This window comes from Orbicella faveolata, unplaced genomic scaffold (genome assembly GCF_042242905.1).
Source record: "Orbicella faveolata isolate gen_17 unplaced genomic scaffold, um_ofav_v1 contig_1, whole genome shotgun sequence".
In the NCBI taxonomy this organism is placed as follows: domain Eukaryota; kingdom Metazoa; phylum Cnidaria; class Anthozoa; order Scleractinia; family Merulinidae; genus Orbicella; species Orbicella faveolata.
In genome coordinates this window covers 21,363,494-21,386,879 of record NW_028301536.1, presented here as the reverse complement: position 1 = coordinate 21,386,879, position 23,386 = coordinate 21,363,494, and the positions used below count along the sequence as shown (strand labels likewise).

The following is a 23,386-nucleotide window of genomic DNA, read 5'->3' as shown; positions in this document are numbered from 1 at the left end:
TATGTAAAGCCAATTAGATCACTATTGATCCAACGTATACCAGCAACATCATCGTTTCGGTTGCTTGCTTAAACACTTTATTTAATTTTAGTCCCGAAGAAATAATGCCCAGCAAGAGAAAATTCCTCTTGTGCCCAGTTGACACTTTCTTTAGTCACTACAATCTCTCCAAATAATATTAACAATTATTGGACGAGGTTGAGCAAAATACCATGATTTGCCTATTTCTCGCAGATCAATCTGATTTACCGAAGCCGAAGGTTGAGGAAAATAAATGATCTGTGAGACTCTGACAAATTACCATATTTTGCGATAACTAAGTTCAACAATTGTCTTATCATATTTAAATCACTCTCTGACAGCTCAAGAAAGCGATCTGCCATTTTTCACGTAAGAACGTAGTTACAATTACGCATGAGCAGAATATTATTTGCAGCAAAACACATTTAGTCCACTACACACGAGCAGACTATTACAGCCAGTTATTTGCAGGTCACGTGGTGGGCTCTCGGCCAATGAAAAGGATGAAAAAATACATCGGATGATAATGTAAGTTGAAACAACTTTCACTAGCGACAGCCAATAACGGTCTAAGAATGCTTGCAGTATTTTATTTAGGCTTATGCAAATGTTTATCTCTACATCTAGCGTTGCTAAATCGGAGAAAGAACTGAAGGTTAGAAAATTGCGGAGGTAACTACTAAATTGCATTATACTGATTGTATTGTTCCATTAACGTAGGTAACTACTAAAGCATATTGGTATAAATGAATGTTTGCATATTTGCCACACGCTCTTTATTAATGAAACGTAAGGTCAAGGGCACAAAAAATCGTTTTTTTTTATTTGACAAAATTTAAGTCAGACATTTCATCCAATGTTTACGAAAGAAAAATATTAAAAACTCAAAAAGCGGCCGAGTTATTTAGAAAAAACGTATTTTCAAATAAAGTTAATAAACTAGGAAGGTGTCATTATCTCGTAAATGGACGAAAGCTAGGGGAGTATAAAATTTTCGCGGCAAACGCTTATCTTGCAACTCGCGTTTCATGTTATTTGGTATTGTTTACATCGCGCACTTGACAAATTTGACAAATAAAAGACCTTTGCGCCTGCTCTCAACTGGAAAATTCAAAATAGAAAAACGCCCTTGGACCGAGGAAAAGAATCAAACAAGCCCAAAGAAGAAAAAAGGACACATTTCTGTGTTGGAAAGAAAACAAAAACACCTTTCCGAAAGCGACCAAGGCTCTTTAAGCTTTCTGCCTGAGCTGTCTTTACGCGTTGATTCGTTGTCATGCTCATCGGTACATTTGCTGGCTTTACTTGTCTTGCCGAGGATTGCTGTTTTGCCTTTGGCTACTTCAATGTGACAGCGAGATAGAAAATGTGTTGCAATGCGATGCTTTTCCCGGGAAATCCTCATCCATTGTCATCGATGCTAGGAGGTCCTGTTGTTCCATTGGTTTGCGGTTTCACAAGGCGAGATAATCTCCTGGCGGGGCGCGAGTTGTTTACGAATCTTTTTATAATACGAACTAAAATCTCGCATTTGATTTTGGAAGGAAGACATCCACTTTGAAAGAATTTATAGGGTATGCAGATTAGACGGAGTTTCGTGAAATTTTGCCAGAAAATTCCAGGTATAATGAAAAGCGAAAGTGTGTAGGGAAATTTTGATATTTAACATATTTTTCCCGTGGCGTCCGTTTACGCAACACGTCTCGCATATTTTTAGCTATTCCAACTATCTAGACAACCAATCAGAATATCGAAAAAACCTGACACGGTTTTGTTTATTGATGCCTTGTGAATAAGACTGTGCAGCCATTTTACTCGTGTTGCGGCATCCGGTACCCGTTTCACGCCTTACTGATTCCTGACACTTCCTAAACGAAAACCTCATTTAAATTGCAATTTTATCGTAAACTACATTCATTAAGCTTCCTTTTGATACATAGTTTTTTAGGGTTTTATTGAAACTTGCGCGCGTACGACTTTTTTTTCTCGAAGGACACCCTCGATGGTGGGAAGTAATCTTAGCACCATCATAATCACGGATTTTCTTTTCACAGTGCTAATGTTCTCTCTTGTTCTTTATCTTTAGAATGGTGCTAATGGCGTTCTCGACAGGCAAAAGAGGCAGTATGGTAAAACAAGGCATAATACTGACGAAAAGTTCAATAACTCGCAATAGATGTCGATATCAACTTTTGTTAACTTAAATCAGTCTTTTTGTAAAATCATTGTCACACTTGTGCTTAAAAACCGGGAAAACCGGCTTTCATTATCAGTATTATACCCAATGAAGGAGAAGCTGTTCTGTTGCGTCATCAGTATGGATACTGGTCGATTCTGACGTCACTTGCATGAGCGGGGGCGGGAACAAAGATGATGCTGTTTTACTGGGTCTAGGATCGGATTGTTTCAGTCACGTATTTATATTCTGATCAAAAAATCCATTAAATCTTATCATTGGCATAGTAATTACACATAAACATGAACATCCGATAAAAATTATTTGATTACCAGTATGATCAGAATAATTTAACAATTCTTAGCATGCGGAATTGAAATATAGACTTTCACTACGAAGCTGTTCTTGACCATGGCGCGGAAAAAATGTGTTTTAAGTCGCAGACCTTCTATTTAAAAGCCAAGTGCAAACACATGTGTTAAGGTCCCTGTGGTTGCCGCGAACGTTCAAGAAGCAAAACATTTAATAAAACTTTTGAGTTCACGGCGAATGTCTTGCTTAAAAAAAGCGTACACTATTGGATTACTTGCCGAGTTGAACACGAATAGCAAGCTTTGCAGATTTACAACAAGCCATGGAATGTACTTTGAGCAGTGAAATGTATAGCAGATAAGTCGAGCGATGTCAATTGCATAACAAATCAAAAAGATGGCCACTATGATTCCAAGAGCTTTGGCAAATGTGCTTGGTTGAGTTTGAGACTTGATAGTGCTAACACTCTGGCGACAAAAACCGTTAAACCTCAACTGAGTAAGTTGAACACTCGCTCGCTCTTTTTGCTTCCGCGCAATGTATAGAGTCTTGGAGCAAGCTATAAATAATAACAGAATGGGAGGAAGTTTGAATAAGAACAGTAAAACTGTCAAAAAGTTTCTCACAGCATTTTTCATCCCAGCACAGCACATCCACGTGAATGGAACAAAATGAACAACAAATGGCACAATCCACGCTACTGAAATTAAGACCAAATGTCGTCTTTTCGTCTTGTATACCGCATATTTCAATGGTTTGAACACGGCGATGTAACGATCAACTGTTAGCGAACATAAGTTAGTCATCGATGAATTAAGAAATAACCATCGCACGGCTGTTGTTATACACTTGCTGCAAAGTGACGCAGACATACAGGCCTTTGATGGAAATTGGATTAAACCGACACAAAGATCAGCCACAGCGAGCGAAAACAGGAACCAATTGACTGTTTTATGAAGGCGCTTCCTTGAAATGATAAGATATATCACCAGGCCATTTCCAAGAACTGTTGTTACTGACAAAATCCAACCGACAGCCCAGTACCAAACGCCTGGTTTCATCTTAATACTGAACGCGCGATGGGTCTAAAATAGTAAATAAGGACCCTGACTACTATAACCATTGCTTAATCCAGTAAACGGAATTACGATATTTGCTTTAGAAGGGATAAAATAAATCACACAGAACAGGGATGCAGTCAGTTAGCCAATCAGAAGTCGGCATGTAACGCGCTTTGCTCAATATAAACTTTCAGTGGCGTGGGCTCTGAAGTACTGCAAAGCAGATGTTGAATATATAAATTAGTGTTCGCTCGGTTAAAATTAGATGAAGGAATTGTCATACCCCGAGCAAGTCTAATTAGATGAAGATTAGTGGGGACTATTTCTTTCTTCTTTTCATGTTCAGCCTTTTTTCAGTCCTTTGTTTTTATGATGTTACAACTGGCCTTTAAGCGCCGCTGGACACTTGTCTATGGCTGCGTCGCACATGTTGTATTTCCGTATTGATAAGTAAACTGTCTTCACGGTATGTTTACCCTCTGGTTCTGCTCTCATATTCTTGCGAGGTTTACTGTTTGTTCTTGTGGTCCGTGCTGGTATCGTAATCTCGACCTCAACACTGCATAGATTGCACTTATAAACGGTTGACAAAAAGAAAAGAAAATGAAGACGACCCATAATCTATAAACATTTTGCATATTGGTTCAACTTTACTTAGAAGTAAAAAAAGATGATTTTCATGTGATTATTTAATGGCCCTTTTATCTGCGATCAAGCGTTGTTTATTTTCATGTGCCGAATTAAAAATAGAAGGTTTGATCCACTGCACAACCATTTCGCTCTCTTTTCGCTGCGAAGAAAAGGAACACCAGCAGATCACAGGTCAATGATCATTGTGCGGCTCCACAGCGAGTCCTCCTGATTTTCTCGTATCAGTAGCTCGTATAGTGTGATCGTCCGGGTGAGTGTAGTTCTGAAAAGAACTGTTGTTGGTGACGGTCACCAACAACAGTTCTTTTCAGAACTACACTCACCCGGACGATCACACTATACGAGCTACTGATACTCCTGGGTTCAAACCATTTACTGTGTTTCTCGTATCAGTTGTGTTTTTGTACAAATCGACCGATGTAATTTATTTCTCAATCTTTGGAAAACGATCTTGAATATTCGCAGTTGGCGAGTTTTACTTCTGAAATTGACTAGTACTGAATAAGAAATGCTAACTGGAGCTTTTCAATAACCTGGTTATTTCAGTTTTATTAGGTCTATCCAAGAAAAGGAGTCTGAATCCTGAATCTTAGCCGTCTTCTCTGGGTGGATTTCTCCCGCGAGAAACGAGTGAATCAAATCAGGTGTTTTACTGAAAAAAGCAAGATCTTGATAAGATATCCGTGAAAATAATCTGAAGATAATCGACTTCTGAAATAAAGTACTTGAATAATAATAATGAATAATAATAATAATAACAACAACAATAATAATAATAATAATAATAATAATACAGACTTATAAGTAATTTTGTCAGAAACACGGCATTAGCCCGATAACCAGATCGCACGACAGCCCCATGACATAATACCCAGTAAAAATGTTTCTTTCAGTTCGCAAATTAGCCGATCTTATGATCAAATTAAAAAATGGCTTAAGTGGTTGTTTTCATAAAAGATGATGGAAATTAGAACAAAAAATAGTTTTAGATAGTACAGCCCACACAACCCTGGCTTAAAGGTGATATTTACATCAGGATGTGTCTGCACTGGTGATGAAATCTAATTCCACGCGTTTGCTTGGAAAAAATAATTTTATCTACAAGTTTGCGACCACAACATAAAGCTAAGCCAAACAAAAACGCACAGTGGATGTCCCGGCTAAATTCGAAACGAGATTTCGCTAAAATTGATCGGTTAATTCGCTCCACTTAAGCAAAAAAAGATTTCTTAGTAGTTGTCACAGTGCCAGGCAACAAATCGGTACGTGTCGGTATGCAGTGACAGCCGAATTAGGTAACCAACCCTTACCGGCGCATTTAGTAATTCTCTGCTAATGTCATACAGAAAAACGTATGACGAGTTGTATAAGTTCAGTATAAAATACTCATCGTTCTACGTATGTGCGTTATCTTCTCTTCCCCCTTTACTGCCTTATATATTGACAATATTCGTCATTGATGGCGTTCGATCAATATTTCCCACCCGCGTTGAACTAAAATGCCATCTTAGTAATTATGTAAGTAGTGCATAATTTCCCTCGATCTTTGCATTAGAATAGAGCAGCAACATTTAAGGTTCCTGTTTGCTTTTAATCCCTTGAATTGAACATTTCACCTGCAGTTCAAATATATGATCAATGAAATATTCATTTTCATAATCAGACAGGTGTAGCTTACAGATTCGTCTTTGGTCTAAGTGGCGCTAAATTATGACTGAAAAATGCTCTTAAAACCCTAAGATGGATGTTATGTTGGAGAATAGAGTAAATTGTAGTCATTTTTTAGCGATTTTTGCTCTCAAGACACAACAACAAAATTTGAAAAGCTCTGCTAGACTTCTTTAATTTGACATCACGACCCTGTGCTTATATATGACCCGTTATATGGCTTTTTTATAGCTTCGGTGCACTTATGTAGCAATTTCAAACAAAGTTATTAAGTAATCAATGAAATTGTGCCTTTTAGGTTTTGGCTTTTTTCAAGTCATTCTCATGATAATGACACTTTAACACAGGTTTATGTAAATAACTTCGTTCATTATGCGACTTTTAAATGACATTAGTATTAAAGATTAATCGGATAAGGACACGAAAAGTGTCAGCTCTGACAACTGAGCCGTGATTCATGAGCTTCAGCTGTAAATCAGTCAATTAGAAGTTGTATGCGAGCAATTCAGGCTTTCTTGGCAGTTCCTAGAGTAGCTTTACCTACACCAAGAGCAGTTTTTCTAGAGCTGTTGAAAGACCTTGTTTGCAGGATATGTTGCATAGGAAAGGTCACTGGCATATGCTTGAAAACTGACCTTTCAAACCTTAGTGAAATTGTGCCGGCACTCTGTGAAGGTCATTTTTTCCTCCATCGAACTAACGGTTTAAAACTAAATCATCCAAGATATTGTCCTGAAATCATGATCAACGGACATTCACTGACAAAACGACCGCCCATCCTTGATATATTGCCGCCTTTGTTCTAAATTCTAGAAATCAATGCTGTTCAAGCTTTAAACTGAATCGGGCTCATTCAGTCTTGCAATAAATCAAAGAAAGCTCCGCCTATGGATTTAACTCTCTAGTAAGTCCACGCTCAAGGTTAACGAGGATGGGCAATGAGGAGGAAATATTATGGCCACATAATTATGCCAAAGTAAGGGTGTAAAATATCACAAGCTTCTAAAAAAGTTAAATGCTTTACCGTCACTGCTATTTATGTTATATTCTGACACTGCGCTTGAGTTATTGCTTTCTCTAATGCGTCCCACAAATAAACAGGATTTGTTTTTAATGCTGGTTATAAACTTAGAAATCATCATGCAATTTTGAATCCAATCTGTAAAGCTATAAGTCTTAAGAACTTCAACATGTAAAGGCATATGCCTTGACTACTTAGTAATCTCCTCCTTCTGACACGAAAGTTAGTCTCTGAACTTAGCAGGGTTACCTGCCTTCCATAAAGTCATCGTTTTCTATCACTGAAAAACAATTATCATTGAACACTAAAACGAAATGACACGACCAAGATGGTAGTGGCACAAGGGACTTGGTTTTGGGCTCTCGGTGGGATTCTATCGGTGTCAACAGTTCTTGGAAATGGCTTGGTGATATATCTTATTATTTCAAGGAAGCGTCTTCACAAAACAGTGAATTGGTTCCTGTTTTCGCTCGCTGTGGCTGATCTTTGTGTCGGTTTAGTCCATTTTCCATCAGAGGCCTGTATGTCTGCGTCACTTTGCAGCAAGTGTATAACAACAGCCGTGCGACGGTTATTTCTTAACTTATCGATGACTAACTTATGTTCGCTGACAGTTGATCGCTCCATCGCAATTGTTACACCGTTGAAATATTCTGTATTCAAGACAAAAAGACGACATTTGTTCTTAATTTCAGTAGCGTGGATTTTACCATTTGTTGTTCATTTTGTTCCATTCACATGGATGTACTGTGCTGGGATGAAAAATGCTGTGAGAAACTTTTTGACAGTTTTACTGTTCGTATTCAAGCTTCCTCCCTTTCTGTTATTATTTATAGCTTGCTGGAAAACTCTATACATTGCGCGGAAGCAAAAAAAGCGAGCGAGTGTTCAACTTACTCAGTTATGTTTTAACGGCTTTTGTCGCCAGAGTGTTAGCGCTATCAGGTCTCAAACTCAAGCAAGCACATTTGCCAAAGCTCTTGGAATCGTAGTGGCCATCTTTTTGATTTGTTATGCAATTGACATCGCTCGGCTTATCTGCTATACATTTCACTGCTCAAAGTACATTCCATGGCTTGTTGTAAATCTGCAAAGCTTGCTATTCGCATTCAACTCGGCAAGTAATCCAATAGTGTACGCTTTTCTTAAGCAAGACATTTGCAGGGAACTGAAACATCTTGTCAAATGTTTTGTTCACTAAACATTTTTGCATTAAGTACCGTTTGCATTTGGTGTCTACAAGGTAGCTCCTCGTCGCCATATAACCGAAAGAACTTTTGAAGCTCTGCATAGGTTACTGTTAATACAGTTTATTTTTTTCTCTCCGTTTTTTCACCAATTAAGAGTTATTAGGTTTTGCTCACTCGCACAAAGTGGTGTGAGTGGCGCGGAAAATGAGCGCAAGATCGACTGTACGACGGTAAGGCACCGCTCTCTAAGGTTTTTCGTCTTCTTTAGAAAAATAATACACCCTGAGAGTAGCCGCTATACTCAACTCTGATCTAAAACATATTTTAGCCAATCACAGCGCATGCAGATATAAAGTGAAACCAGAGGTGCGCATGCTTACTGCGCGCGCAATCTACCCGCACGTCATACATCACATGCGCGGCGCGCCAAGTAATGAAATGATTTTACCCAGATCTAGTCCCTAAACTCTCCCTTCCTTGCCCTAATACTACGTATGGGTTTTAACCTCTCAGTCCAGGATAACTTGCCTTGAATTACATCTTAATGAGTCTGGTGATGAAAAACACTGGGGTGCCGATGATTGTGGAAAACCCTTTATTGAATCCGAAACTCATAGGGGGGTTTCTGATGGTATGTCTTATTATCTTTTGTTTGTCCACTGTGTAGGTTCTATATGTTTGTCACAGTCCAAGAACAGTGAACAGACATAAAAGAACAATCAACAATGTGGCATTTATTTTTTTTTAAAATGCAGCATATCAAAATTTAACGTTATATACATCTGCCATAATAGAGAGACCACAATCTTGAAACTTGACTGAAAACGAATTAATTGACACAAAACTGAAATCAGGAAGCAACTGGGATATTTCAGTATACTAAAAAGGATAATTGGTCCTACAAAAAACACACACCACAGAGATCTACACATGACAAAGTAATTCTTGAATTAATAGTTACAAGTTTCTCAATCAGTAAGAGTTTTTTGTACGATAAGAGAGAGAGACATCAAGACCCATAAAAAGTATGTGGGATGAGTCTTTTTCTGGGGTCTGTGTCTTCATCAGTGGGGGGCTCCTTGTTAGGATCACCTCCTCGCTCAAGATACAGATTGTTAAAGGGGTATTTCTTTGGAACCTGAAAAATGCAAAAATTGAAACACAGTCAAGGCCTTTTGCCAAAGATGCAATTCATTTACAGTCCACATTAGCAGAACAACAACAACAACAACAACAACAAAAGATATCAGGCTACTACCATCTGCAATGAATATCATGTTTTAGATCTTGTTTTAGTTACTGTTTGTCAGAAGCATGTTAGTTGTTTTGTGATAATGCATTAGGAAGAAGAACCCATCACCATTCACAAACTGGTGGTGTCAACTGAGCATTGAAAGAATGCATGGCAAGCAGTGCTACTAAAATCACCAAACCATGGAGTGGGCTTGAATTTTCGAACAGTGACTACTCCCACCTTCTTTTGCTGACCTGCCCACAATCCTTCATGTTGTTCTGAGTTGACTGTTAGAGCGAAGTTCAAACTACATGTAAAGGCTGGGAAAGGGAAAGAAGCGGATATTTTAATGCATTTATCTGCTTCTTTTGCTTTCCCTACCTTTAGTTTAAACTTCACAAAAGTCAACTCAGAACAACACAAAGAAATTTTAAATTCATGCTTTTCCTTGGTTAGTTTAATAACTGTTCCTAGCATTTCCAACAATTGCACCAGGTGAAGTTCTAAAGTATCTTTTTCCTCTTGATGTTTACAGAATGTGTCTTATGGTGTACAAGTATTGCATACTGCACTGTAAGTGCATAAAATAATTGCCTACCGCAGGGTTTCTGTCGGTCTGATCATAAAGGTAACAAAGATATCCAACAACACAAAGAAGGGCTATAGCAACACCCAACTGCCCTGCTGCTTCATACCTGTAAATTATAAATAGTTAAGTTTTATCTGAGTACTCATCTTTGATCAAGATAAATAGCGTAATTCAACAGTAAATGTCAAGGAGCAAAATACCAAGTGTGTAAAGGGTACAGTACATGTGTATGCACCATAGCTTGCAGCCGCTACCAGCTAAGGCCTCTGTCAGTGTGGTGTGACATTTAAGCTGCCACATTAACTGTGTAGTACTGAACATTTTGTTGTGCGCACATTCAAGGCTGCTGTCTAAGACAAATTATGAGGAGTTGAATGGTTCCTAACCATTAACTCCTGGGTGCCCAGCACTTAAGCTCAATGAATTAAAAAGTGAGTTTTTCCAGTTGCCCAAAGGCAAAACTTAGTCACCTGTGGCACCCGGGCACTTCCAGAGCACAGCCCTGACACTTAAAATCTGGTCAGTCTGAGTTCAACTCGTCGCTCATTTTCAAAATAGATATCTGACCACTGTTATATATTAATAATGATTATAAAAAAGTCAAAGAACTGAATCATATGTAATCTACACGTATCAGACTGCAAATTAGTAACTCTTGCATACATGTATAGTATTTATAGTAGTATGCATATTTGCATCAATAAAATACAATATTATTATGTTCAGCCCGCTACATTTAACGTGGGACCCTGTTCAGACAAACACTTTCTGTGGTCCTCACAGTGTCCATATCAACAGACAATGAGTCAATCCATTCATTTTTCATTTTGAAAAATATACTCACGGTGTGTATCTGTCATTGCAATCAGTCTCAGCCATAATCCAAACATTCAATGCATCTTCATCCTGATGTATCTGATATAAGGTAAGAAATCAATTGTTCAATGGCTGATAATCATACAAAATACATGTATCGTCATGCACAACAAGCGTATTTATACGTCCTGTAGGTAATACGCACAATCCAATGCTCTGTCAGAAAATTATGAGAAATTTATTCATTTATGTTGACCATCGTACAGACAATGTTCACACTGTAGCTGCATACAACAGTACTAAAGTTGTGACTTAGTAGAGGGTCTAGATACTGGTCTTGGGATCTCAGTTATCATTCAGCCAGTTTCTCAGTTATCAGTAATTATTGTTGCAGATTCTAATCTCAGCTGTCAGTTGAAAACACATCATTTCTCAGTTGACAGTTAAACTTTTGACCAGTTCTCACCTATCAGCTAAATCCCATCCAGAGACCCCTAAGTACCTTTGCGTACCCTCATATTCGGAGAGTAGCTAGTTTGGCAGGGGTATTTTGAAGACCGCCGAACACCAAATGCACTGTTTGCTTGCGGTTTAGTAGTTTCACTCATGTTTGCTTGCGGTTAGCTTTTGTTTCTTAAGGACAGCATTATGTTGCATATGGCCTTGTCCAACAAATAAAAGCTAACCGCAAGAAAATATAAGTGAAACTAACCAAAAGCAAACAGTGCATTCGGCATTCGGCATTCTACAAATTACCCCTGTCATAGCTAGTTCAACACATAAACAGCAAAAATGTGTCAGTAAACTTTTATTTCAAAATATTTTTTCTCTGAGAGTGATTTTTGTACAATCACTCCACACTTTTTAAATTCTATTTTAAAAATGTTCTGTAACTTTTCACTGCAATTGAATATGGTAAAACACAGACACTTGTTTTTAGTGTTTAGAGTCCAGAAACTGTGGAACAAATTAGATTACTGAAAACAATATTCCCTTTGACTTGCTGCTCTCAAAAGGCGATTCAGACACTCGCAGTTAGAGGTTACGAAAAATACAACAATTCCTTTGACATGTTTTTCAAAATTATTGGTATAATTTGTCAGCCAACTCTATAAGCTTTAATTTGATATGGGAGTTTTGGTATCTACAGTTTTCAATTTTTATTGAATGAATATGCTATTAATAGCTTTTAATATAATCATGATTATGGTAGTTAGTTATGTTAATTTTAGTAGTGGGATATCTGTTAACTAGCTGTATGGCTGAGCATATTGCCAGTTTAAATAAAGTATCCTATCCTATCCTACATTGCTTGGACAAGAGACACCTCTACAGGTATACTGTATACTGGCTGCCTGACACTTAGCACCCCTATCATTTTTGTTTTTAATCTATATATGTAACTTTGTAATAAATTATTTCTAACTCTGGGTGAAATACATGTAAAGGTATTTGTTGTTTGTTGTTTCGTTGTTGTTATACACATGTATGGTAACCTTAATCTATTCTTTGGACACTTACTGGTTCACCAAAGTTTCTACGTTCCTGTGGATCCCACCATCCTTTGTGCTGTCTCCTCTGGTTAGAAATGTCTGGCAGATTAGGGTAATCACCCAGGGCATAACCATCATCTTTCCATTCACGAGTGAAGCCTTTCCAGTCATTTTCCGGAGTTGGGAGAGGAAACTTTTTGTGGTCATCATGTGCTGTGTCAATGAAGTTAGAAAAATTATTTTACTCATTTAGATTAAATATAAGGAAACTGCATAACAGATTAACATTAAATTAGTTTCCTGCAAGAACTTTTCTACTAGTCTATTTAAAAATTGATATCTGCCGCTTCAGTGATTCTCACAGGATGGGGCATCTCTTGTGTGACTGCAACACTCAACTGCCATGATACAGCTGCACATGGTGCTATGGTAATACTTAACACTTAATGACTGGTCCCGAGGGGAACAGTGAATTTTGTATCCCTTGAATCTCAATTTCAATGTTTCAATTTCAATGTTTCCCGTGACTTCGTCTCGGGAGACATTGAAGTTTGAGGCAAACAAAATTCAGTCATTAAGTGATTTGTAATATAGCAAAACGAAACAAAAGCACATTTTGAAAAACGCCCAGCAACAACATCAGGCCACCATCAACTGCATGCTCTGATCATGTGCAAAAGCAGTCAACATTTTGCAGGTAACAGTAAACTGTTTCCCGTTTGATGTCATAGTTTTCGCAATGTTGCCCACTCATGGTATTTGGCGGCAACAAACAGTTTCGTTGTTAGATGTCATGTGACCATGAACTAGCCAATGAATGGGTATGCTGTAGCAGGAAAAACACCAGTTATATGACAAATGATGATAATAATAATAAGATTAGATTTAGATAGCGCTAAAATTATAGCATACGTAGGGAATTGGAACTCACAGTCCTAAGACAAATGACATGGGTAGTGCGATAAAGTATTTCTGTTCTCAATTTTACACTGTCATAACCCATGTACATGTACAAATGTTACCAATAACTTATGAATTTTCCCTGCCTTCTCACTTCTGTCTGTCTATTAAGTATCTGTCTGAATTTGACCAGGTATCTCATAGGCAACAAAGGCTATTTTGGTTTTTGTAGCATGAAGCGACTATTTGTAAGAGTATTTTTACTCTCCCTGGATGAAAGGAAATCCATTGCAAGGTCACTGGTAGCAATTACATGTAACTAGCCAGTACCCATTTACACATGTTGGTGGAGTGAGACACTACAAAAGGAAAGTGTTGCATTGGGATATTCCATTTTTTATCCACATCACCACTATGGAGGGCAACCTCTGTCACAGGGCCTATTAGAAAAATTCTTCAAAGGAACTGACAGAATTTTGAACCTCTTGGATGCAAACTTCAAAGGTGCCGACAATGGAACACTAGGCTGTCAGAATCTGCCCTCCAAAGAGGTGGGGGTGCGAATAAATAACACAATGGGCCATCAAAGTGTCTCACTCAAGAACAAAACACACTGACCCCATCCACATTGAACCAAGATTGCTTAATCAGAGTCCAGTGCACTAACCAACATGACACCACATCTCCAACATTTGTCCACTTTGTAATGACAAAAATAGACAGAACAGTACGTAGTCTAACAAGAACTTGAGACAAAATTCAATTCTGAATATTGTGTAGTTCCAGAAAATATCCATACCCGCCCCCCCCATGGAGGGTCACGGAAATTCCGAGGGGTAGGGGGGTCTGAAAGAGGTAAATTTCTGAAGGGGGGGATACTCAAGGAGTTTTCTTTCCAGTGGGTCTGAAATGTGATCAAATGAACACTACTATACTTTCCCAATTGATTCAGGTAACCAAACCAACAGAAATGTTCCATCCATTGAGAAATAAATGTTAGATTCTTTGTCATATATTTTTCATTTTTCTTCCGGCGTCGTATGACCGACAGCAATTCTGAGTATCGTGTTTGTTGGATGTAGAGTTGAACAAAATGCTGGCGAAGAGGTACAGCAATACATGAACAGTGAAGTTGACATTTTACACTTTGAAGATAGTGCTGTATTTAGCATAAATGCAGCTCAGATGCTTTTTCCAGCATTAATCATGCTGTCAATTAAATGCGATTCGTACTTTGTTTATTTCGTTTGATAATCGTTCAAAATTATTCCCTGTTTTGGACTTGCCGTAATTAGGTTATCACATATTTTTCATCGTAATCCATGTAGTTAATAGTTTGCTTTAAGTGAGCAAAGTTGATTCAAAGCCATTTGTCTTGAACTATAAATGTAACCGTGGACAGCAAGGAACATTGTAATTGAAGCAGTAGCTGAAATTTCATTCGGTCATTTATAGACCGACTGAACAATGTGTGTTTCACGTATGAAATGTATGACAATTCAAAAAACTAAAGCATAATATGCACTTACTATCATTTACAAACTACAGAGACAAAGCGTATGACTTAATTGATGCATTCCTTTGGTGAAAGAAAATATAAAGCGATGTTTGGGAGACAGCTGTTTTGAAAAAATGTTCCGTGACGACTTTACTGCGCATGTAAAGAAATTCGATATGTTGTTTTGACCTTGCATAAATTAAAACTTTGACTGCGTTATTTGAAAGAGCTTTATGTACTTTCCGAGATTCTTATATGAAAACTTCCTTTAATGAAGCAAAAGTCAGCTGCTATGCCATTTGGGAGTAAAGCGCTTCTAAGTCAGTTGTTTATTAGTTTAAACACCGGTTCAAACATTTCGACATGACAGGAAGGAACGCACCGCGTGTGCAGTCTACCATGAAAAAGTACGTCTTTGTCTACAATGTAACTATAAACAGCTGTGGCTCAATTTTATTACAATTAATAGGTTAAGTCTTGTTTTTTATGGATAGGGAATTTCAGAGGGATTGGGGGGGGGGGGGGGGGCCCAAGTAGAAAAATCATGGAAATTCCAGGGGGTGGGGGAAGTACTGTGAAGCCCCCTGGAACGGAAAATCCTGGGGGGTGGGGAGTCAACCTGGAAAAAACCCTCCGTTTGGGGGTATGGACATTTTCTGGAAGCACATATTTACAGTTCCACACATGATTCAATAACAACGAATATCGTACTCCTCTACTTTAACCTTATCAAGTTATGTTAACATATTCGTGCTACAAATATGCCAACTATCAAAAATACAGTGTATAAGTTCAAAAACAGCGACCTACTGTAGTCGATCGCAAGTTAATTAAGCCGGTATTGTATTGAAGCTCAACTTGAAATGGCTACATTCGTGATCGTTATAACTTCCAAAACGAGAGAGTAGACCAGATATTTTCTAATTAATCCATAACAAACCTTTTCTAATTCCTAGCAAAACTTGTGGCCTCAGTATGGTTCGGCGAAGAACGGCTTGACCCAGACGCAATCCCCCTTGGGCAGCCATTTTGAAAACCACCAATCATCCGGGTCTTTTAAAAGTTAGAAATCATCGGAACAATTCGAGAAAAAACGAATGAAACCGGAATAATCCGAAGATTGAGCTCTTCTCGCCGCCGACTGTTGTCATGGCAACTTCTCGCCCGGGAGTACAGAAGAGAAACAATATGGCGGACATTACAATGAAATAATTATACATACCAAAGACTGCGGCGTTAAGTTGTGTTTGAAAAGATTGCTTGTTTGATAAATAATTCAGTTGCGGAGATTGGAGTTACTTTAACGGATTGAGACGTTATGAGTGCTCAAAGGCGAAGTAGCTCTCGAAATGGGAGACGAACTTCCACAGGGACTCCGAAGTCCCCTGCTTCTGGCGGATTAACTTATCCAACAATACGACAAAGAGGTTATTACTCTGATATCTTGGGAGGAGGATCGAAAGATGAGCTTGGGGTAAGTTTAAAAATCCAAGGAAACCTGAGAGAATGATACATGTGTATAATTAACCATGGAGGGATTTTGAAACCCAGTGTTAGACATGAAGCTGAAAAGTTCATTCTGTTTTTTATTTACATTGAAAATAATCTCGTCCATCTTTGCTGTAAATGTTTCAGCTACTTGTCCTTATTACATTTCTATCTACTCCATTTTCAATGTGGCAATAAATGATGTAAGCTTCGATACAGTTAGTGAATTAAGCTACATGTAATATAAATACCTACACGTATAATGAACGTTTGTAACAAAATCGTTTTAACAGAATATCACTGGTGGCCCTGCAGCATCAAGAAGTACATTATGGAAAACAGCAAAAGTGAAGCACATGCCAGAAGGTATACACTATACTCAAGTATTCTTTGTCTACACCTGACAATTCCTAGGATGTAGTTCCAAGGAAAGAATGCAATTTATATGTTGTGGCACAATTTTATCCTTTATTGAGTATAATCTTTTCGTTTGTTTTTGCGTATGATAATACATGATAAGGACTAGAAACAAAGAAAAGGTCAAAACTGAACCAAGGTTATAATAATTATAACCTTGGTTCAGTTTCATTGTATTATTATACCACAACATAGATGTTCATGTAGAGAAGTTACGTGGACCGTACATAATTTACGTGCACAAGGATATGAACACTGTAATCTGAGAAATTATGTAGGCCAATTTCTTTGCTCTCCATTGCTTGGTGTAAAATGATCGTGAGAATAGTGCTTAATTAGCTGCATTCACACGCTAGGCTACATGTATATGCAGCAAAATGTGATTGGTTGTTTTGCCATTTCTACACATAATTTTGTAAGTAATTATTACAAGTCAGTGGTATACACACATGCAAGAAGACATACATGTAAACTTCCAGTCTAGAATGAGATCTAGTGAAATAGTTTGACTGGAAGAGGAACAAAAAAAGTCCCAGTTGAATTTTTTAGCTTACTCACCAACCGGATAAGGCAGTGTGCAGTACTTGGCTGGAAAGTATTTGTCTCAAGACCATGGTATACAAATGCACATCAATTTATACTTTGACATAGACAATAGAGCCAGTCAGTATAAATGAATGCTGCTGTATTCTCTAATTTCCTCAAATGCTAGTGTTGCAAAAGAGATTGAAGGATAATTAACACAGTAGCCTCCATTTAGCGTGAAAATATGCTTGGATATTTGTCCTTGGACATTATCTGTTCCTTGAAGCTCTTTTTGGAACAGATTATGTCTTCTGCGGACAAATATCCGTATAATTTTGTGCGAAATGGAGGCTATTGTTTATATATCCCACCTCTCACTTGTATTTTTCTTGGTTTACATACTCGCCAAATGGTTATGAGAGTTTGTTCTACAGGGATTCTACTCGATGTATTTCTGTTAGTGACTACATGTATATGACCAGGTGGAAGAATATTTTAATTGCATTACATGTATAACAGGACTTGGTTATGAATCAAAGGGGTGTGTTAATTATCGGAGGACCACTTTATTTTCCTGTGTGTATTTTTTCCAATATGAATTCCATTTGTTACTTTGTAGTACAAACATTCAAGGGACCCATGTCAAGTCAGGCTTTGAGTTCACTGTTGCAGGATCAAGTTCATGGGCCAACAACAGCACCCATCACAGTTTCTGTAAGTACTTGCACATGATGTATGATTGGTATCCTTGCTTGCTACACTATTCATGATAAGCAATGTTGTTATGTCTTTGATTTCTGTGCCTGCTTTGTGAGTGGTGCCCAGGCTAGTCCCTGCAACAGAACAATTGAAAAACTAGGTAAACTTTGAGTAAAGTAACAGTAAGTCAGATTTGCAAGTTGACCAAGATGTTGATCATTTTTAGTGAAATAGATAATTAGTTACAAGCGGTACCCTCCAACTTCCTGTAACAAAAAATGCTCACCATGTGTTGTTGTTTGGGTACAGGTTTAGGGCTGTGGTCTAGCAGAGCTCGGGTGCCTCAGGCGACTAAGTTTTGTATTTAGGTGACTTGTTTAACTTTATTCTTATGAAAGCTTGTCAGAGTTGGGCACCCAAGATTTCCTACATAAGAACCCTTGGGCACCTTATGATTTTGCTTAGAGTACAGGCGTGAGGTTGTACAGGTATATTTTAACTAAGGTCAAATGATTTTGCTACAGTGTACACTGGCACTTCTAAAAAAATACAAAATGACATTTGTTGCAGGACTTTCCAGAGAAAGCCTGGGAACCTAAGGTTCAACTCCCGTATAAGGCAGAACAAGGCCAAGTTCCCAGAAAAATTGAGATTGAAAGGTTTGTACTGTTTGCTGTGTACTGGAAATCATGCTTTATGCATCTGTATGACTACTGTCAAATTGTTGAGATACCCCAGTGCTCAAGGTTTTACTTTTATTATCAAGAAATAGTACAAACCCAGCTGTGACATGCACTGTGCAGGTAAAAAATACCTTCTCTCCTAAATCAAGTTTGTTTTATAAATTAGGTCATTTCACAAGACTAGTATTTTAACCCTGGCCTAACTTCTTGGATTAGATTGGACTTATAATGTATGCATCAGTTTAGAGTAGTTCCTTGAAATTGTTGCTGAACTCCTTTCTGGGATAATAAATTGCTTTACAGGCAAAAGCGGATATTTGCCAAGCAAGACATAAACTTGCTGTTAGAAGACCTTGGAGTTAAGACCTCTGATCTTATGCCTAAAGGAGACTACAATATGAGAGTAAATCTCACAGGACCAGATGCTGCGTCATTTCCACCCTTCTTACCTCTTCACACATTTGATGACTCAGAGTTTGATTGTCGTAATCCTAATGAGTGGCTGGAACTGGGTTTTGTTGATGGAAAGCAGCACCCAGTACCAGGAAAAGCCCTCTTGTCAAGAGATGATGGTAAAAATGGAAGAGAATATGCCTGGACAGATGTTGGTACACTAGACTATGATGCTGAAAAACAGTTATTTTTAGTGCAAGTTGTTGGTACAGGAGGCCTTCAGCACAATGTTATACCAACAGCAAATGGGGTGGCAGAAAATGGTATAGTTAATGGGGACACTCTGAATGAGGAACCCAAAAGGAAACACTCCAAACTTGAAGCCCAACAGGTTTGGGTTCCACGAATACAGCTTTTGTTTGCTGCTGAGGATCCAGTGAACTTTGCCGAGAGAGTAGCCAAAGCATATGCTCTGCGTTGTGAAACTGAGGCATTGCTGAGGTACAATCTGTATGTTGATTGCATGCCAATGGAGGGTGTGGTGAGGCTTGATCCCAGCTCAGTGGAAAGAATGATCACTTGGGCCAAGGGAACCAGAACACTAAAGAATGACAAGAAGTATGTGCAAAATAATTATTAATTATAGTAGATAGTTTTAATTACTTTGAAAGCCCTTCTAGTGATAAGGATTAATTATTGTTCTCTTTTTTTTGCTTGTTTGTTACAAGGCACACTTTATAACACCCCGTAGCTGTGTACAATTCCACATGTGTACAAAGGGGTGACATATATGTACAAGTACAAGTGCACAGGGGGTGTGTATTTCCATAAATCATCTGTTTAGTAATGAAGTGATAAATACATTGTGAATGTTGTTTTCAAGCCATCCATTGCATTATTTTTGTTACAATAATTTCCACAGCTTGGATGAACATGTACGTCTATTGTGCAAAGAAATCCAGGTGGATTTTTCACGCAGCATGAACAGGATCACATTTGACAGGATTGTTAGTAGTAAACCAGAAACTTATCCCTTTGTAACTGTTCCACAAGAAGAGGTGGAGGTGATTCCTGAGCGAGGTAGGCCCCGTTGTGTGCCGTTGTAGTTATACTTTATGTGAGGAGTGGCAACCTCAGGTCTGTGGGATGGGTGGGGGGGGGGGGGGGTAGCATTACTCATACTACAGAAAACTAAGAAAAGCTGCAGCAGTGTGGGCCACTTTGGCTTGAGTGCAAGGTAGTGCAACATGTCCATTTAGTGGAGTCATCATTTTTGTTGCCATCATCATCATCATCATCATCATCATCATCATTAGCACTATCATCATCTAAGTTGTTGTCCTTGATGTTGCAATCAGTATCTACACAGTAATTTTGTGAGATATGTGAATTGTTGAAAACCATGCTTCGTCTAAGTGTCAGGAGTTTTCAAAGAGTTCACCACATTTTTCCTCACAGAACACAGCTTTTGCAACTTCCTTTCCTACGTCTTGAATCTTCATGTCACCCACCCACTCTTGGGAGGTTAGACAGCAAGATTATCATTAATTGTTCTTCTGTTTCTTTTTTTCATGTAGAAATCCGTTTTTCTTTTGCTTTAGGTTTTCACCCAGATGTTCCTTCATATCCCTTCGATGAGAAGTTTGACAACTTTGCCTTCAACTGTCTGTTGACACGTGAAGAAGCCATTGTGGCAATGGCTAAAGTGAGATCTGAATGCAATAAAGTTGCCAGCATGTCTGTATTCCAGGTTCCTGTCTCAAAAAGCATGAAGCTTGAAGAGTTTGAACAGACACAAGCACAAGTCAGCACACAGGTAAGTACTCAGTTGAATATAAGTAAAATAAACATAACAAGAATGTGAAAGCAAGGAAGTCCTTCTACAGTTGTACTGTAACTTCCTGTGGGTACTTACAGTGTAAAGCAACATGGACCTATTAATAATCGTGGAAGATTCTTGGGGGTGGTGCTGTGCATGTAGCTCAGCATTTATCGCATGGATTATTGTATTCATTATCAGGTACAGATATTTTTGCGAGACAGCTGGCTTAACACCCTGAGGACAGCCATTCGTAGCAGCTTGTTGGATGTTGGCAAGGGATGGTTTAACATGGAAGAAAGGAGTTGGGAAGTGTACCAAATCTCAAAGCTTGCTAAATTTATGCAACTGGTCAAATTTGCCATGCAGGTACATGCACATTGTATCAGTTTTAGTCTCTATAGAGGGGTCATGAAATGATAGTTTGAAATTTGTTTGATGCAGGGTAATAGTGAAAAAGTAAATCTATTAACAGTTTGGTTTCCTGAGTGAAAATACAGTGAAAGCTAGTACTACAAACACAAGTGTCGTAGTACTCTTAGAGTCTAGTTCCTGTGGTTTAATGTTGGAACACTCTCACTTGCCTTTCTCTGCACAGTTTATTGTTATGGGGGAGGGGGGTTCCAAGGGGTGCAGAATCAGGCAAATAAACTGAGGTATTCACAACTGTAACTTACTACAGGTATCTCATCAGAGGTTGCGTGACTAACAATACAGGGTATTACTTTCTGCAGTTGTTACATTGTACATGACTGTTGCCTTTCTCTTTGTGTCTGCTAGGATTCACTGCGTTATTTGGTGCAGGATTCCTTGGTAGCTTTTACCCAGATGATCCAAGATGCCACATTCAGCGTGATGGACTTAGGGGAAGACTTTGACTGGGGTGCAGATATCATAAACAGCAATTACAAGTAAGCAGCAAAAGTATTCACTATTTCACAATGCTAGAGGATCACAAGAAGAGCTTTCAAATGAAGACCAAAAGATTTCAGTGATTTGAAACTCAACAGTGTAATGTCCTTCCAAAATCCTTTTTACACACTGTAGTTAAGTGAGCCAATAGAGCTATGGAAGAATTATAAGTTATTCAAGGTAAATATCTGTCAATCAGAGAGCTGAAATTTTTCTTACATTGACAACTATAAATCCACTACAGACCCAAGAAGAATGCCCTGTTTATGTTGGACCTGTCATTGGAGAAGACAGGTGTTCAGTACAACACAGACCTTGAGAGCTTTGGGCGTGTGGTCATCACACTGTTTGACAAAGGAATCACATGCACAAAGAATGTGCCACAACTGGAAAAAATAGTTATTGAAGGATTATTCTGGAGTGGCACACCTCTTCTTGAGTCTGTTGGTGAGAATGAACCTGAGGTGGTGAAGCTGAGGGAGACTGTACGGCATGCCATCAAACAGTCACTCATTCCGCTGAGGGCTTATGCTAAACAGTATGAACAGTACCTTGACCTTTACAACATGGATATAAACCAGTACCTCGTGTGAGTAACTTTGCCTTAAACTTTAATATGTCTTTATTAAACTGTTCACGTAAAGCTTTCCAATATCTTATCAAGCCCAATCAATTGAAAGCCAAAAACTTATTGCTTGCAAAAACTAAGACTTGCATACATGATTGATCATCACAGTCACATGTACACACACAACTTAAGCAGTTGTGAAATTAAAGCCTGAAAAAAATTCAGGCCTGAAAGGGATTCGAAACCATGACCTCTGCAATACTGGTACAGTGCTCTACTAACTGAGCTATCAAGCTAACTGGGAGCTGGTCACATTGTGAAACTAAGACTCTCATAAGGAAGGGTGGATTGTCTACATTGTACATGTAAGTTTTAACATCTACATGTATTTGTACAGCAAAAGGTACCTGTCTCTGTCTGTGATTGTTGTACTCATTATTGTCTGAACAAAACATTGAACACACTGCAATCAGGCTACATACTGTACATGTACATGTATGTACATGTAACATGTATGTAACTTGCTGCCCAGTTCAAACATATGATCTTTCTTGTATTCACTTGCATTTTAAGATGTACTGTGGAGAGAAAACACGATTTTTTTTTCAAGCATATCATTTGATTGAAATTATAAACGTTTTTTGATGTACTAGTGTCACTAATTTCCAACAATTAAATTATTTAGTGAGTATGATTCTCAAGAAAGATCAGCTGCAGAAGTGAAGCAGGAGATTGAACGACATCTACAAGACAAAGAGACTCTGGAGAACTCTCTGCCATCTAGCATTGTGATTGGTCCATACTGGATCTCGACTGAAGGAGTTAGGCAGGCACTTGCAAAGAAACGAAAAGCACTGGCAAATGCCGTTATTGAGTTGCTGGCAAAGAAACTTCGCAAACAAGCTGATATGGTGTGTAATATCCTCACTGATGTAGACACGTTTGGGGAACAGTCATTATAATTCTACTGACAGGGTCATATATGTTGTTTATATCGGGGAGGTTGAGAGAAATGGGAGATTTAGCTATTACACTTTCATCATCAGTTGTGTCTCTTTGTATGGAGAGTGGGGCCAGACATTTTACTTCTACAAGACACTCAGTCAGGTGCCGCCAGCCCTACCTCTACCCAAGAACAGCAACCCATCACCATTTGCTCTTTCTCCACTGTCCTACGCCATGTTTCTCTGGGTCTTCCTCTCTTGCGTTTTCCTTCCGGTGCCCATGTCAGTGCAACTTGTGGGAGGGAACT

At 38.5% G+C, this 23,386-nt stretch overlaps 4 protein-coding genes across 4 annotated transcripts in view; 2 read left to right on the top strand and 2 right to left on the bottom strand.

The window, feature by feature from the left end:
* Nucleotides 1-1,988: 1,988 nt before the first annotated feature.
* On the bottom strand, nucleotides 1,989-3,633 carry LOC110044789 (adenosine receptor A2a-like). Its single transcript, XM_020750375.2, has one exon. It carries the CDS (start codon nucleotides 3,568-3,570, stop codon nucleotides 2,704-2,706), a length of 867 nt encoding a protein of 288 aa, XP_020606034.2. The 5' UTR covers nucleotides 3,571-3,633; the 3' UTR covers nucleotides 1,989-2,703.
* A 3,598-nt stretch (nucleotides 3,634-7,231) lies between these two features.
* Nucleotides 7,232-8,204, top strand: LOC149118382 (adenosine receptor A2a-like). Its single transcript, XM_089295293.1, has one exon. The coding sequence runs from the start codon at nucleotides 7,239-7,241 to the stop codon at nucleotides 8,109-8,111; it is 873 nt and encodes a 290-aa protein (XP_089151419.1). The 5' UTR covers nucleotides 7,232-7,238; the 3' UTR covers nucleotides 8,112-8,204.
* Nucleotides 8,205-8,813: 609 nt separating this feature from the next.
* LOC110044900 (NADH dehydrogenase [ubiquinone] 1 beta subcomplex subunit 8, mitochondrial-like) lies at nucleotides 8,814-15,716 on the bottom strand. The gene is made up of 5 exons (XM_020750473.2): nucleotides 15,571-15,716; nucleotides 12,261-12,445; nucleotides 10,768-10,838; nucleotides 9,933-10,029; nucleotides 8,814-9,238 (listed from the first exon to the last, which is right to left on the bottom strand). The coding sequence occupies exons 1-5, from the start codon at nucleotides 15,656-15,658 to the stop codon at nucleotides 9,110-9,112; spliced, it is 570 nt and encodes a 189-aa protein (XP_020606132.1). The 5' UTR covers nucleotides 15,659-15,716; the 3' UTR covers nucleotides 8,814-9,109.
* A 69-nt stretch (nucleotides 15,717-15,785) lies between these two features.
* LOC110044899 (dynein axonemal heavy chain 1-like) overlaps nucleotides 15,786-23,386 on the top strand; it is a 59,452-nt gene continuing 51,851 nt past the window's right edge. The window contains exons 1-11 of the mRNA XM_089295283.1: nucleotides 15,786-16,104; nucleotides 16,412-16,484; nucleotides 17,680-17,774; nucleotides 18,330-18,418; nucleotides 18,746-19,453; nucleotides 19,758-19,915; nucleotides 20,437-20,651; nucleotides 20,856-21,023; nucleotides 21,435-21,565; nucleotides 21,811-22,155; nucleotides 22,820-23,045. Of these exons, the coding sequence (XP_089151409.1) occupies nucleotides 15,949-16,104; nucleotides 16,412-16,484; nucleotides 17,680-17,774; nucleotides 18,330-18,418; nucleotides 18,746-19,453; nucleotides 19,758-19,915; nucleotides 20,437-20,651; nucleotides 20,856-21,023; nucleotides 21,435-21,565; nucleotides 21,811-22,155; nucleotides 22,820-23,045 (2,364 nt within the window). The 5' untranslated portion in view covers nucleotides 15,786-15,948. The remainder of the gene's footprint in view (nucleotides 16,105-16,411; nucleotides 16,485-17,679; nucleotides 17,775-18,329; nucleotides 18,419-18,745; nucleotides 19,454-19,757; nucleotides 19,916-20,436; nucleotides 20,652-20,855; nucleotides 21,024-21,434; nucleotides 21,566-21,810; nucleotides 22,156-22,819; nucleotides 23,046-23,386) is intronic.